The sequence below is a fragment of the Dermochelys coriacea genome, chromosome 10 (assembly GCF_009764565.3).
Source record: "Dermochelys coriacea isolate rDerCor1 chromosome 10, rDerCor1.pri.v4, whole genome shotgun sequence".
Lineage (NCBI taxonomy): Eukaryota > Metazoa > Chordata > Testudines > Dermochelyidae > Dermochelys > Dermochelys coriacea.
The window spans coordinates 9,854,150-9,867,619 of NC_050077.1; the positions used below are offsets into that span (position 1 = coordinate 9,854,150).

General features: G+C 45.8%; 1 protein-coding gene across 3 annotated transcripts in view; it reads left to right on the forward strand.

Moving 5' to 3' along the window:
• Positions 1 to 13,470, forward strand: part of RADIL (Rap associating with DIL domain) — a 77,264-nt gene that overhangs the window by 8,150 nt on the left and 55,644 nt on the right. For all 3 annotated transcript variants that reach the window (XM_038419785.2, XM_043494219.1, XM_043494220.1), the window contains one exon: positions 10,658 to 11,216. In XM_038419785.2, coding sequence (XP_038275713.1) covers positions 10,667 to 11,216 — 550 coding nt within the window. In that variant the 5' untranslated portion in view covers positions 10,658 to 10,666. The remainder of the gene's footprint in view (positions 1 to 10,657; positions 11,217 to 13,470) is intronic.

Below are 13,470 nucleotides of genomic sequence, written 5' to 3' on the forward strand. Positions count from 1 at the left end.
AGACTCCTAGGGCTGGTCTACACTAGAAAGTTAGGTCTATCTAGCTATGTCACTCAGGGGTGTGAAAAATTCACACCCATCAGAGATGTAGTTAAGCTGACCTAAGCCCCAGTGTTGACACCATTAGGTCGACGGAAGAATTCTTCTATCGATTATGTACTGCCTCTTAGAGAGGTGGATTTACTACAGCGACAGAAGAGGGTCTACACTGTGTACACTACAGCGCTAGAGTGGTGCAGCGGCAGCATTTGTAGTGTAGACATACACAGAGCTGCATCAATTTTTCTTCTGTCCTTTTCCAGAATCCCTTTGCCATGCTCCAGCAATCTATTGCTAGTGAGGGCTGATTGGACCTTCCTAGGTAGAGTTGGGCAGGGAACAATTTTCCCATCCCGCAAGGGTTTTTGACGTTTAAAGATTTTTTTCTGTCCCAAAACGGAATGAAAAGTCAAAATCTCAAAGTTTTGTGAACCAATAATAATAATGATGATGATGATGATGATGATAATAATAATAATAATAAAAAAATCACAGTTGGGTCAGTCGAAATGTTTTGTTTTGATTTTGACCATTTTAAAAACATGTTTAACCTTTTTTGGTATACATTAAAATTTCAAAATGAAAAGTTATTTCAAATAGATACATTGAAACTTTTTTATAATGCCCAAATGGGATGTTTTGACAGCTTTGAAACTTTCTTCAAATAATGTTCAAACTGGGAGATTTACGTAACCAGCCCTTTCCTGCAAATGGTTTCAATGAATCAACACTTTCCAATGAGAACAAATTTTGTTGGAAAATTACGGACCCTCTCTGATCCTAAGGGCTTGTGAAAGTTGGTCCTCAATCAGCCAGTTAGGGTCACTTTTGAATGACCCAAGACTTACTTTCCTTGTGGCTTGAGCCCATAGCTACAGCAATGCTCCTGAGAAATGTTATTTTAGTGAATGCCAAACTCGGGTTTTAAATCAGAGCTGATGGTCACGTTCTAAGTCGAGGGAAGAAGACCGGTCTTGTGGATTATTATTATTTAACATTTCTATGGCACTACATGAAAATTCATGAGTTCTGGGTTCTAATCCCATCTCTGCCACAGACTTCCTATGCCTCAGTTTTCCCATTTGTGAGATGGAGGAAAATAGTATTTCCCTACCTCAAAGGGATGTAGGAAGAATAAATTCATTAATATTTGAAGGTTTCAGAGTAGCAGCTGTGTTAGTCTATAGCCACAAAAAGAACAGGAGGACTTGTGGCACCTTAGAGATGAACAAATTTATTTGAGCATTAGCTTTCATGAGCTACAGTTCACTTCTCACTGTGAAACCTGTTGGCAGCTACTGAGTTACACGTCTGATTCAGCCTTTCTAAACCTTAATGAAAGGCAAAATTAGTCTGTTTGGTATGTCACTTGCTATGGTGCTCCCCGTGTGGTTCATAGAATATCAGGGTTGGAAGGGATCTCAGGAGGGCATCTAGTCCAACCCCCTGCTCAAAGCAGGACCAATCCCCAACTAAATCACCCAGCCAGGGCTTTGTCAAGCCTGACCTTAAAAACTTCTAAGGAAGGAGATTCCACCACCTCCCTAGGTAATGCATTCCAGTGTTTCACCACCCTTCTAGTGAAAAAGTTTTTCCTAATATCCAAGCTAAACCTCCCCCACTGCAACTTGAGACCATTACTCCTTGTTCTGTCATCTGCTACCACTGAGACCAGTCTAGATCCATCTTTGGAACCCCCTTTCAGGTAGTTGAAAGCAGCTATCAAATCCCCCCTCATTCTTCTCTTCTGCAGACTAAACAATCCCAATTCCCTCAGCCTCTCCTCATAAGTCACATGTTCCAGTCCCCTAATCATTTTTGTTGCCCTCCGCTGACTCTTTCCAATTTTTCCACATCCTTCTTGTAGTGTGGGGCCCAAAACTGGACACAGTACTCCAGATGAGGCCTCACCAGTGTCGAATAGAGGGGAAAGATCACATCCCTTGATCTGCTGGCAATGCCCCTACTTATACTTCCCAAAATGCCATTGGCCTTCTTGGCAACGAGGGCACACTATTGACTCATATCCAGCTTCTCGTCCACTGTAACCCCTAGGAACTTTTCTGCAGAACTGCTGCCGAGCCATTCGGTCCCTAGTCTGTAGCAGTGCATGGGATTCTTCCGTCATAAGTGCAGGACTCTGCACTTGTCCTTGTTGAACCTCATCAGAGTTCTTTTGGCCCAATCCTCTAATTTAGCTAGGGCCCTCTGTATCCTATCCCTACCCTCCAGCGTATCTACCTCTCCTCCCAGTTTAGTGTCATCTGCAAACTTGATGAGGGTGCAATTCACGCCATCCTCCTGATCATTAATGAAGATATTGAACAAAACTGGCCCGAGGACCGACCCTTGGGGCACTCCACTTGATACCGGCTGCCAAGTAAACATGGAGCCATTGATCACTACCCGTTGAGCCTGACAATGTAGCCAACTTTCTATCCACCTTATAGTCTATTCATCCAGCCCATACTACTTTAACTTGCTGGCAAGAATACTGTGGGAGACTGTGTCAAAAGCTTTGTTAAAGTCAAGGAACAACATGTCCACTGCTTTCCCCTCATCCACAGAGCCAGTTATCTTATCATAGAAGGCAAATAGATTAGTCAGGCATGACTTGCCCTTGGTGAATCCATGCTGACTGTTCCTGATCACTTTCCTCTCCTCTAAGTGCTTCAGAATTGATTCCTTGAGGACCTGCTTCATGTTTTTTTTCAGGGTCTGAGGTGAGACTGACTGGCCTGTAGTTCCCAGTATCCTCCTTCTTCCCTTTTTTAAAGATGGGCACTACATTAGCCTTTTTCCAATCATCTGGGACCGCCCCTAATTGCCATGAGTTTTCAAAGATAATGGCCAATGGCTCTGCAATCACATCCGCCAACTCCTTTAGCACTCTCGGATGCAGCGCATCCAGCCCCATGGACTTGTGCTCGTCCAGCTTTTCTAAATAGCTCCAAACCACTTCTTTCTCCACAGGGGGCTGGTCACCTCCTCCCCATGCTGTGCTGCCCAGTGCAGTAGTCTGGGAGCTGACCTTGTTCGTGAAAACAGAGAAGCATTGAGTACAAAAAAAAGCATTGAGTACATTAGCTTTTTCCACATCCTCTGTCACTAGGTTGCCTCCCTCATTCAGTAAGGGGCCCACACTTTCCTTGACTTTCTTCTTGTTGCTAACATACCTGAAGAAACCCTTCTTGTTACTCTTAACATCTCTTGCTAGCTGCAACTCCAGGTGTGATTTGGCCTTCCTGATTTCACTCCTGCATTCCCGAGCAATATTTTTATACTCCTCCCTGGTCATTTGTCCAATCTTCCACTTCTTATAAGCTTCTTTTTTGTGTTTAAGATCAGCAAGGATTTCACTGTTAAGCCAAGCTGGTCGCCTGCCATATTTACTATTCTTTCTACACATCGGGATGATTTGTCCCTGTAGCCTCAATAAGGATTCTTTAAAATACAGCCAGCTTTCCTGGATTCCTTTCCCCCTCATGTTATTCTCCCAGGGGATCCTGCCCATCAGTTCCCTGGGAGAGTCAAAGTTTGCTTTTTCTGAAGTCCAGGGTCTATATTCTGCTGCTCTCCTTTCTTCCCTGTGTCAGGATCCTGAACTCGATCATCTCATGGTCACTGCCTCCCTGGTTCCCTCCACTTTTGCTTCCCCTACTAATTCTTCCCAGTTTGTGAGTAGCAGGTCAAGAAGAGCTCTGCCCCTGATTGGTTCCTCCAGCACTTGCACCAGGAAATTGTCCCCTGCACTTTCCAAAAACTTCCTGGATTGTCTGTGCACCGCTGTATTGCTCTCCCAGCAGATATCAGGGCGATTGAAGTCTCCCATGAGAACCAGGGCCTGCGATCTAGTAACTTCCGTGAGTTGCCGGAAGAAAGCCTTGTCCACCTCATCCGCCTGGTCTGGTGATGACTCCCACCACGACATCACCCTTGTTGCTCACATTTTTAAACTTAATCCAGAGACTCTCAGATTTTTCTGCAGTTCCATACCGGAGCTCTGAGCAGTCATACTGCTCTCTTACATATAATGCAATTCCCCCATCTTTTCTGCCCTGCCCATCCTTCCTGAACAGTTTATATCCATCCATGACAGTACTCCAGTCATGTGAGGTTTCAGAGTAGCAGCCGTGTTAGTCTGTATTCGCAAAAAGAAATACAGTCATGTGAGTTATCCCACCAAGTCTCTGTTATTCCGATCACATCGTAATTCCTTGACTGTGCCAGGACTTCCATTTCTCCCTGCTTGTTTCCCAGGCTTCTTGCATTTGTGTATAGGCACTTGAGATAACCCGCTGATCGTCCCTCTTTCTCAGTATGAGGCAGGAGCCCTGCCCTCTTGCATGCTCCTGCTCGTGCTTCCTCCCAGTATCCCACTTCCCCACTTACCTCAGGGCTTTGATCTCCTTCCCCTGGTGAACCTAGTTTAAAGCCCTCCTCACTAGGTTAGCCAGCCTGCTTGAGAAGATGCTCTTCCCTCTCTTCGTTAGGTGGAGCCCGTCTCTGCCTAGCACTCCTCCTTCTTGGAACACCATCCCATGGTCAAAGAATCCAAAGCCTTCTCTCCGACACCACCTGCGTAGCCATTCATTGACTTCCACGATTCAACGGTCTCTACCGGGCCTTTTCCTTCCATGGGGAGGATGGACGAGAACACCCCTTGCACCTCAAACTCCTTTATCCTTCTTCCCAGAGCCACGTAGTCTGCAGTGATCTGCTCAAGGTCATTCTTGGCAGTAGCACTGGTGCCCACGTGGAGAAGCAAGAAGGGGTAATAATCCAAGGGCTTGATGGGTCTCGACAGTTTTTACATCGCATTGTGAATCCTAGCTCCTGGCAAGCAGCAGATTTCTTGGTTTTCCCGGTCAGGGCAGCAGATAGATGACTCAGTCCCCCTGAGGAGAGAGAGCCGTTCCTGCCTCATACAACTACTGACCTAAACAAAAAACGGGTCACTATTTCTCCCTTATTGCGGGAAAGTAAGGAGGCAAAAATGTAACGGTTCATTATGGGTTCCCATTCACTCTTTTCCCTCAACGGGCAATTGCAACACCGTTCATTCTTATAGTAAGGTTTCATAGTAGCAGCCATGTTAATCTGTATTCGCAAAAAGAAAAGGAGTACTTGTGGCACCTTAGAGACTAACAAATTTATTTGAGCATAAGCTTTCATGAGCTATGGCTCACTTCATCGAATGCATTCAGTGGGCTGTAGCTCAGGAAAGTTTATGCTCAAATAAATTTGTTCGTCTCTAAGGTGCCACAAGTCCTCCTGCTAATATTTGAGGTGCTTAGATGTTATGATGAGCCTCCTAGATAAATCAATACAAATCATAAAATACAGCAAACCGAGCCCCAGAGATTATATATATTTTTCAAGCTAAATACTGTATCCGATTTAACTGACAAGGCACTGCAATTAAACTCCCGTGGCTGGCCCAGGCTAGCTGACTCGGCTCGGGCTGCGGGGCTTTAAAATTGCAGTGCAGGTGTTCAGGCACGGGCTGGAGGGTCCTGGAGCCCGGGCTCCAGCCTGAGCCTGAGTGTCTGCACCGCAGGTTTACAGCCCCGCAGCCCGAGCCCCAGAAGCCTGCGTCAGCTGACACAGGCCAGCCCTGGGTGTTTAACTTCAGCGTTGACATACCCTGAATGTCTCTCTGCCCTATTTCCTCATCTGTTAAATGGGGATGATAAAACTTCCTTTCCCCAACCCTCTCTCTGCCTTGTGTATGTAGCCTGTAAACGCTGGGGCAGACGCTGTCCTTTACTCTGTATCTGTACAGTGTCTAGCACAATGGGGCCTGATTTGGGGGCTGCTGTAATCACGCCTTTAGTCCACAAATCACACCAGACCTGGAGCTGAGTGTGCGTTTGTGTGTGTGTGTAGTGGGGGATTCACCCCTTTCTAATGCTCTGCTGCCCTCATTCCTATGGAGAACTCTCCCTCCCTGCAATGGACCAATCCCATCGCTAAGTGCTTTGGGATTGACACACTTTTTTCATTTGACCACCTGTCAGTTTTTGCCATTATTAATTGCCTGCCTGAGGGAGAGACCTTTCAGGGCGCCCGTTGCTCGTGGCTGCTGCTGCTACTCCAGCAGGGAAACTCACCTCTCTGCCTTGGAGCAGGAGGGGAAAGGGAAAGTGGTTTTTTTTCCTCTCTGTTTCTTGCTTTGTTTCTTTCTGAACCAAATTTCTGCAAAGGTAAATGCTATTACAGATTCAGGGGAGACTGTCGGACTCAGGATTGGAAATAAAATATTACCCAGGAGAGGAACGCATGGTCCAGTGCTCATAGCTGCAGACTGGAAGTCACTAGTTCTGCGTTAGAACCGCTGACCTTGCACAAATCACGTAACCTTTCTGTGCCTCAGTTGCCTCATCCGTTTCACCCCAGGAAGGGATAGGGAGGGGCCAAGTCACCTGTGAGTTAATGGGGAAAGGGGTCTGCCTCCCTGCCTCCTTTTGCCCTGGGTGCCCAGATGGCTCTTGTAAGGGGCAGGCTAGTGATGTGAGCGGTACGTGGAAGGTGATAAGGGAGGACAGGGCATGAGAAGGAGCATCAGTAAGGCTGTCTGGGAGCAGGGGAAGGGGGTCACCCTGCGGCTAGAGCTGGGTGGGATATGTGTATGTGTGCAGACTGAATGGGAGAAGTCCGAGAGATTATACCTTGGAGAAGTTCCCACTGCTCACAAAAAACAAGATCAGAAGGTGACCTCTTCCATTAGCAGCAGGGGCACTTTCCCATCCTGGGCTGGAAGGTGGTTTGGAGTCTGTCCAGTGCCGATGGACAATCTTTCTGATAACGTGCACGCTCTTCTTGGATACTGTGAAAGACCTGGCAGAAACAGCATTGTCTACGGGAGGCAAAGTGGCCCTGTAGATCGGGCACAGGTCTCCGTCTCATCCCTTCTCTGCTGCTGATTTACTGTATGAAATGAGGTAAGTCCCCTGGCCTCTCTTTGCCTCTATTACAACAGGGGTTCTCCACCAGGAGTACACATACTTCTGGGAGTACGTGGAGGTCTTCTAGGGCCTCATCTAGATATTGCCCTAGTTTTAAACAGGCTCCATTAAAAGCACTAACAAAGTCAGTACAGACTAAAATTTCATACAGACAATGACTTGTTTATACTGCTCTATGTACTGTATACTGAAATGTAAGTACAATATTTATATTCCAATTGATTTATTTTATAATTGTATGGTAAAAATGAGAAAGTCAGCAATTTTTCAGTAATAATGAGCTGTGACACGTCTGTATTTTTATGTCTGGTTTTGTAAGCAAGTAGTTTTTAAGTGAGGTGAAACTTGGCGTACGCAGGACAAACCAGACTCCTAAAAGGGGGACAGTAGTCTGGAAAAGTTGAGAGCCACTATAGTACAGTGTTAATAAAAGAGGAATAATGCGGCCTCTCCATCTTTGTAAAGTGCTCTGAGATCTGTGGAGGAGATGTGTTCTATATAGGTGCTAACTGTGGTTGTTGATGATGATTGATGTCTGCCTCAGAGGGAGGGTTACGAGATCCTTGAATGGAAAGCGCTCTCAGAGTGCAAAGCAGTAGAGATAATATAACATAGCAGTGCTAATTGTCGATATAGAACCTTTTGCCTGTAGGCTGCCATTTCACGTCCAGTCCAGGATACTAGTAACAACCTTGCTTAGTCACTATCTGATGTCTGCTCAGTGTCTGCAGCAAAATGAGCTTCATGGGCTCATGCCCCAAGTGGCCACATCAAAGCCATATGCCATCACAGCTGGCCCTGCTTGACGATGTCGTTGACAGCCTCAGCAGAGGCCAGGGACTGAATGGGGGATGTAGACTTAGGTGGTACCTCCCTCTTAGGTTTGATGCACAGTAGTAGGGTGGAGGAAGCTTGCCCTGATACTGTCTGTGCTGTACCTGTTTTGGGATAAAGAGAAGCCTACAGTTTCCAGGGTTGTCAGCCTGGCACCTTTCACCAGCAGTAATGTCACATGCTGTTATCGCAGAGTGTAGGTCAAGTAGGAGGGGTGTGGAGACAAATAAAACTCCAAGTTCTGCCCTGTGTCCAGTGGAACAAATGCTCCTTCCATGCTTGCCCTTGATACAATCGCTCTTGGCATCATCAAGCTATTTAGCTACAAAGTGTTGTTGGGACTTTTGTTGAAATCTCTTAAAGCTAGGGAAGCATGTGTCCAGCAGTAACTCACATACTCACAGTTGCAATTGTGTGTCCATTCACGCATCAGGATTGTCACACTGTGCCTTGGTAGGAATGATTGTGTTATAAATCAGCTGTTGGTTTAAAGTTGATAATTTATATAACAATATGTACCCAGATTTTTAAACAATAGTCTATGTGAATGGGTGAGATGTTCTTGGAGGGGAAAAATTCACATCACCGGCCTACCAGAGACTGATCCTAATTTGTCCACCTACTGTAGGGTGATTCATAAAGTTAGGATCAGCACCTGAGGATATTTCTAGCTGTGCTTAGCCTTGGTGTAGATGCATAAGATGCTTTTCTCTTGCCAGATCTCACTCGAGTCCTAATGTGAGAATGTGATTTTAAAAAATAAATCTTTTATTTAAAAGTAGAGCTGCAAAATCTAAACTGAAATGTAGACAAGCCCAGAAAATCTGTGCCAAATTCCCATACTAACTGGCTATGATAGGCATTCAGCAAAGAAATTTTCCTGTGAGGTATCACCCAGTCTGCCACACATCACTGCATCCTGGTTTGGTAATGCAGGCAGCCCTTGTTTGGGAACACTGGAGAATAGCTGATACAACAAGGATTTCATTTTTCCTTTGGTTGCATCGGGAAGTGGTGTGTCAGTGATGCTACAGAATAATGCACTTTGGAATGTCCTTAGTGAACCAGGAAGTACCAGAAGATTTGGTGGGGTGGAGGAGAGAGAAGTTTTTAGAAAAGTTAATCACAACTTGTTTTTCTATTGCCTGCTGCCTCTTGGTTAGCAGGGGCATTCAACAGAGAGCTGCAAGCTTAACTTAATTTTCACCTGAGCTTTGCATTTCACCTTTAAAAGTTGAATTGATTCATAACTTGTAAGTGAACGGGACTCCTGATACCTTGGCTACTGACCAAGAAGGTCTCTGTGATGCTTCTTGGGCACTCAGGGCTGTGAGTCACAGTATTGCCAACTGCCTCCAGCACAAGGGAGTCTTGCCTGTGCCAGATGGGTGTTAGCTCCCAGCTTGTCAGCCACTCAAGCAGTGTCCTCTGGGCTATACCAGCCCTGCCTTTGCCCTGAGGGTTGACACTAGATTCACCCTAGCCATTGGCTCCCTTCAAAGTGTCTCCTGCCATATTCAGCCCCAGATCTCTGGATACCCACTGAAATTCCAGATCCTCTCTTCCCAGTGGAAAGTGTTCCTCAGTTTACCAGTTTTACCTTAGCCTACTACTCCTCTATCACACACAGCACTTGAGTTCAATTACAGTAAAAGAAAAGGGAGTATATTTAGGAAAGACTAGAGCTTCAAATAGAAACAAGTGTGAGTGATGGAAACAAATGGTTACATATAAAACGCAAACTAGGGCCTACGCTTATTAATGGTTACCTTTCCTGTCTAATAAAGTAGATTCTTACCCCAAAGTTCAGTCTTCTGCAGCATTTGGTAGCCACAAGGAGCTACTCTCTGCTCCTCAAGGCTCCTCAATGAATGCATCCAGAGTGTCTTTTGCCATCCTGTGGTATACTGCGTCAGTCTTTTGTCTTCATTCACAGACAGGACGATCCCCTCGCTGTCCTGCTGTTCCTTTCCCCTTCCAAGTGGTTTTGATGGTTATAGTTTGTCTTTTGTGGTTTTCTATTGACTTTTCTTGGTTGATGTATCGGTGAACAATTGAGCAATACATTATGTGATCGGCTAGCCAGGGATTATATGTCACAGTTCCCGGGTGACTCACTTTCACTGCAAGATCATAAGGACAACATTTTCAATATAGTTACATTACCCCTTAAATATCACCCAGATACACATCTCGCAATGATTATGAGTATCAATAAATTAAAAGTTTTCACACATGCTATCCTTCAAGGATAAATACCATGAAAGTGGTGTATTATGTGTAGTGAGTTTGTCAGGACTAAAGCAGGAGTTGGTTGTGAAGAACAGTAAACCCTTTGCCAATTGGCACCAATGAGCTTCTGTGTCACAATCTCCTCTTGTGTTCTAAGTGTAACGCAACTGCTGGGCTCTGCTTTTCTCTCGCCCCGAGAACATCTGCAGGGAAGCGTGCGCTTGGGTAGCCAGGAGAGACATCCTTTGATCTATAAACCAAGGATGCTTAGTATAGCTCCAGATCAAATTCCTAGCGAAAATTAATCTCTGGGGTAATTCCACTGATTTCAGGGATGATGGATAAATTTGGCTCCTGCTGTCCTGTGTCACACATGTAAACTCACAGCATCATTCCTGCACTCTTCTTGCCATTCCAGAGATGACCGCATATCCCCTTTGGGCCACAGTCCAGACATGGGATCTTGGAGTCACTCCGGCTCCAGTTTGTTTGAAGGTTTCTGCTCATATGCTTGCTATTATCTCTGTTTCCCCTCAGGGCTTTAAAATGCTAATTTGCCTTTTTTGTTTCTGTTCACTCTACAGCTGTCCCCCATGACGACCTCACCCACTATGTTCTATGGATCTTCGTCCGCCATGTCCTCACCTTCCAAAAACAAGCTCAAGCGTCAGAGCCGGATATTCTCTCAGCTCTTGTACCGAACGCTGAGCTACAAGGACCGCAGCTCGCTGTCGGCTTTCCCCCTTGCAAGCAGTGATGACCCAGCTGAACTTTCCACTCAGGTTTCAGCCCCTGGGGTCCTGAAGGTATTTGGGGGCAACATCTGTGCGGGCACCAACTACAAGAGTGTCCTTGCCACGGGAAGCTCAAGTGCGCGGGAGCTGGTGAAGGAGGCGCTGGAGCGCTATGGGCTGAGCAAAGTGGATGCCAGCCACTATGTGCTGTGTGATGTCATTGGGATGTTCAGTGGCTCTGAGAAGCAGTGGCAAACGGAAGGATTGCGAGTCCTCAGTGATAATGAGAAGCCCCTTCTGATTCAGGACCTATGGAAGCCCAAGGAAGGGTTCTCCCGGCGTCTGGAGCTACGGAAGAGATCTGAGGTGGAGGAGCTGGCCGCGAGGGACGTAGACACAATCACGGCAGGTAAGAGCTGCATATAGGTGCTTAACTGAGCAAGGGCCATGGGGTGAGCTCTCGGCTCTTAATGTGGAGGAGTTGCCCCTGTCTTGTGCCATACTAGTGATGGTGATATAGCCTGTTGTGGGCACCAAATCTCATGTTTTAGAAAGTGAGTGCAGATCCTTAGTTGATATAAACAGGCCTAGCTCTGTTATCCTCAGCTGGTGTAAATGGGCGTGGCGGCATTAGCATTAATCCATTTTATTACTTCCCACCCCCCTTTTTCTTCACATCAATGGAGCTATGACAATTTACAGCAGCTGAGGATCTGGCCCTGGGAGCATTGTAGATATTTCCTGAGCTGGCGATAGTTTATATTTATTGTAATGTGATATTGTGTCTCTGCCCAGAAACAGTCGCAATCTGGTGCACTCTGGGCTTTGTCAAAGGGCATTACAGAGGTGCCAGTTCAGGTGCCCATCCCCCTGGGGGCCCAGAAAGCCTGATAGGTAGAGGAATCAGTAAATTTCCATTGTCCAAGAGGGCAGCTATCAGTTTTAGGGTTTCCGCTTCTTCCTTGGGACCCAGAGCTGTATTCTGCAAGCTTCCCCTGCAATACCATGCAAGGGGAGTGCTGATGGTGAGATATGACCAGTGGATCCACGACTAAGGGGAATCAGTGAAAGGTGTAGGCACAGCTGCCATAGAGCCAGCTGTAGCCTGGAGGCTACAGTAACAGCCATAGGAGCATGGGGGACCCTGTCCTATGCTGAGGATTCTCTTAGGCTTGGCATAGGGCCTAGGATTTGACCCAGAGGAACTGAAATCATTAGGATATTAGGAAAAACTTTCTAACTTTAAGGACAGTTAAACATTGGAACAGGTAACGTGGGAGGCTGTAGAATCCCCATTTTGGAGGTATTAATAAAAGGTTAGACAAACTCCTGTCAGGGATGGTCGAGGTATACTTAATCTTGCCTCGGCATGAGGGCCTGAACTAGATGACCTCTTGAGGTCCCTTCCAGCCCTATGTCTCTCTAATTCTATGGCAATGCTGAATCTCACCTTTAATTGTATGTCAGCATTTTAGACTGTGCTTGTTTTCTGTCCCTCCGATCATAGTTAAATTAAATTATGATGCCATAATTATGGAGCCTGCAGACTGTTTTGCTATTGACTGAGTTCCCTGCCTCCCCTCTCCTCCATTCCCAAATAGGCTTTATCTTTATCAGGGGAAAAGCCTGAACCTGCAAGTTGAGCACTTAGCTGATTTCATTACAGTTCCAGCAGGACTTATCCAATGGCGGGAGATCCTTAGCAAATTTTAGGAGCAATCAAATGAAATAAAGAGATATGAGAGAAAAACAATGTGGGCCAAAACATACTCTGCATTATTGCCCATGGGTGGAAAGTGGAAATTAATTGTGAATCAGTGGGTTTGTAAAAGACCCAAGTGCAATGTAATCAAACTCTGCTTTCCCTTCCTGAATTAACACCCCCTGCTGGGGGGTTAAAATCAGACTCGTCCTGTAATACATTGGATCACTGGAGTGTCTGAGCACCTGACTCCAGGTCATCAGACATTGCTCTGACTAGGAGATACAGGATGGACTCTAATGCTTGGTTGGTATCTTCTCTGTCTGCAGTTCTCACAGCTGCTTTTGCAGAGGAGATATGATATAATTTCCTGTTATTGTCACAGTTACCCCAGCAGGATATTATGTTATGGGGAGAGGTGTTAAGGAGAGGGTTAATGGCTAGTCCAAACATAGTCTTATTAGCCTGGGGTTGAGTGTACACATATGCAAGCTGACTGAACTGAGCGAGGTGGCAGAGATGTAATTGAAAGCAGAATTGGGCACAGTATGTGCTGGTAGCTCTTCATTGTACCTATAGGAATCCCCGATAGTTTGGTCTGGGTACAGAAGCACGGTTGGATGGACTTCCAGGCTTGGTATTCTGTGAGGTTTCTATCCAAGCCCATTTTTGTTTTTAGAAAATGAAGTGGTGGCTCTCAGAAGAGACAGGTTTCAGAGTAACAGCTGTGTTAGTCTGTATTCGCAAAAAGAAAAGGAGTACTTGTGGCACCTTAGAGACTAACAAATTTATTAGAGCATAAGCTTTCGTGAGCTACAGCTCACTTCAAATGCATCCGATGAAGTGAGCTGTAGCTCACGAAAGCTTATGCTCTAATAAATTTGTTAGTCTCTAAGGTGCCACAAGTACTCCTTTTCTTTTCTCAGAATAGAGTGGCAGTTATACCAGAATATTGTGAAGA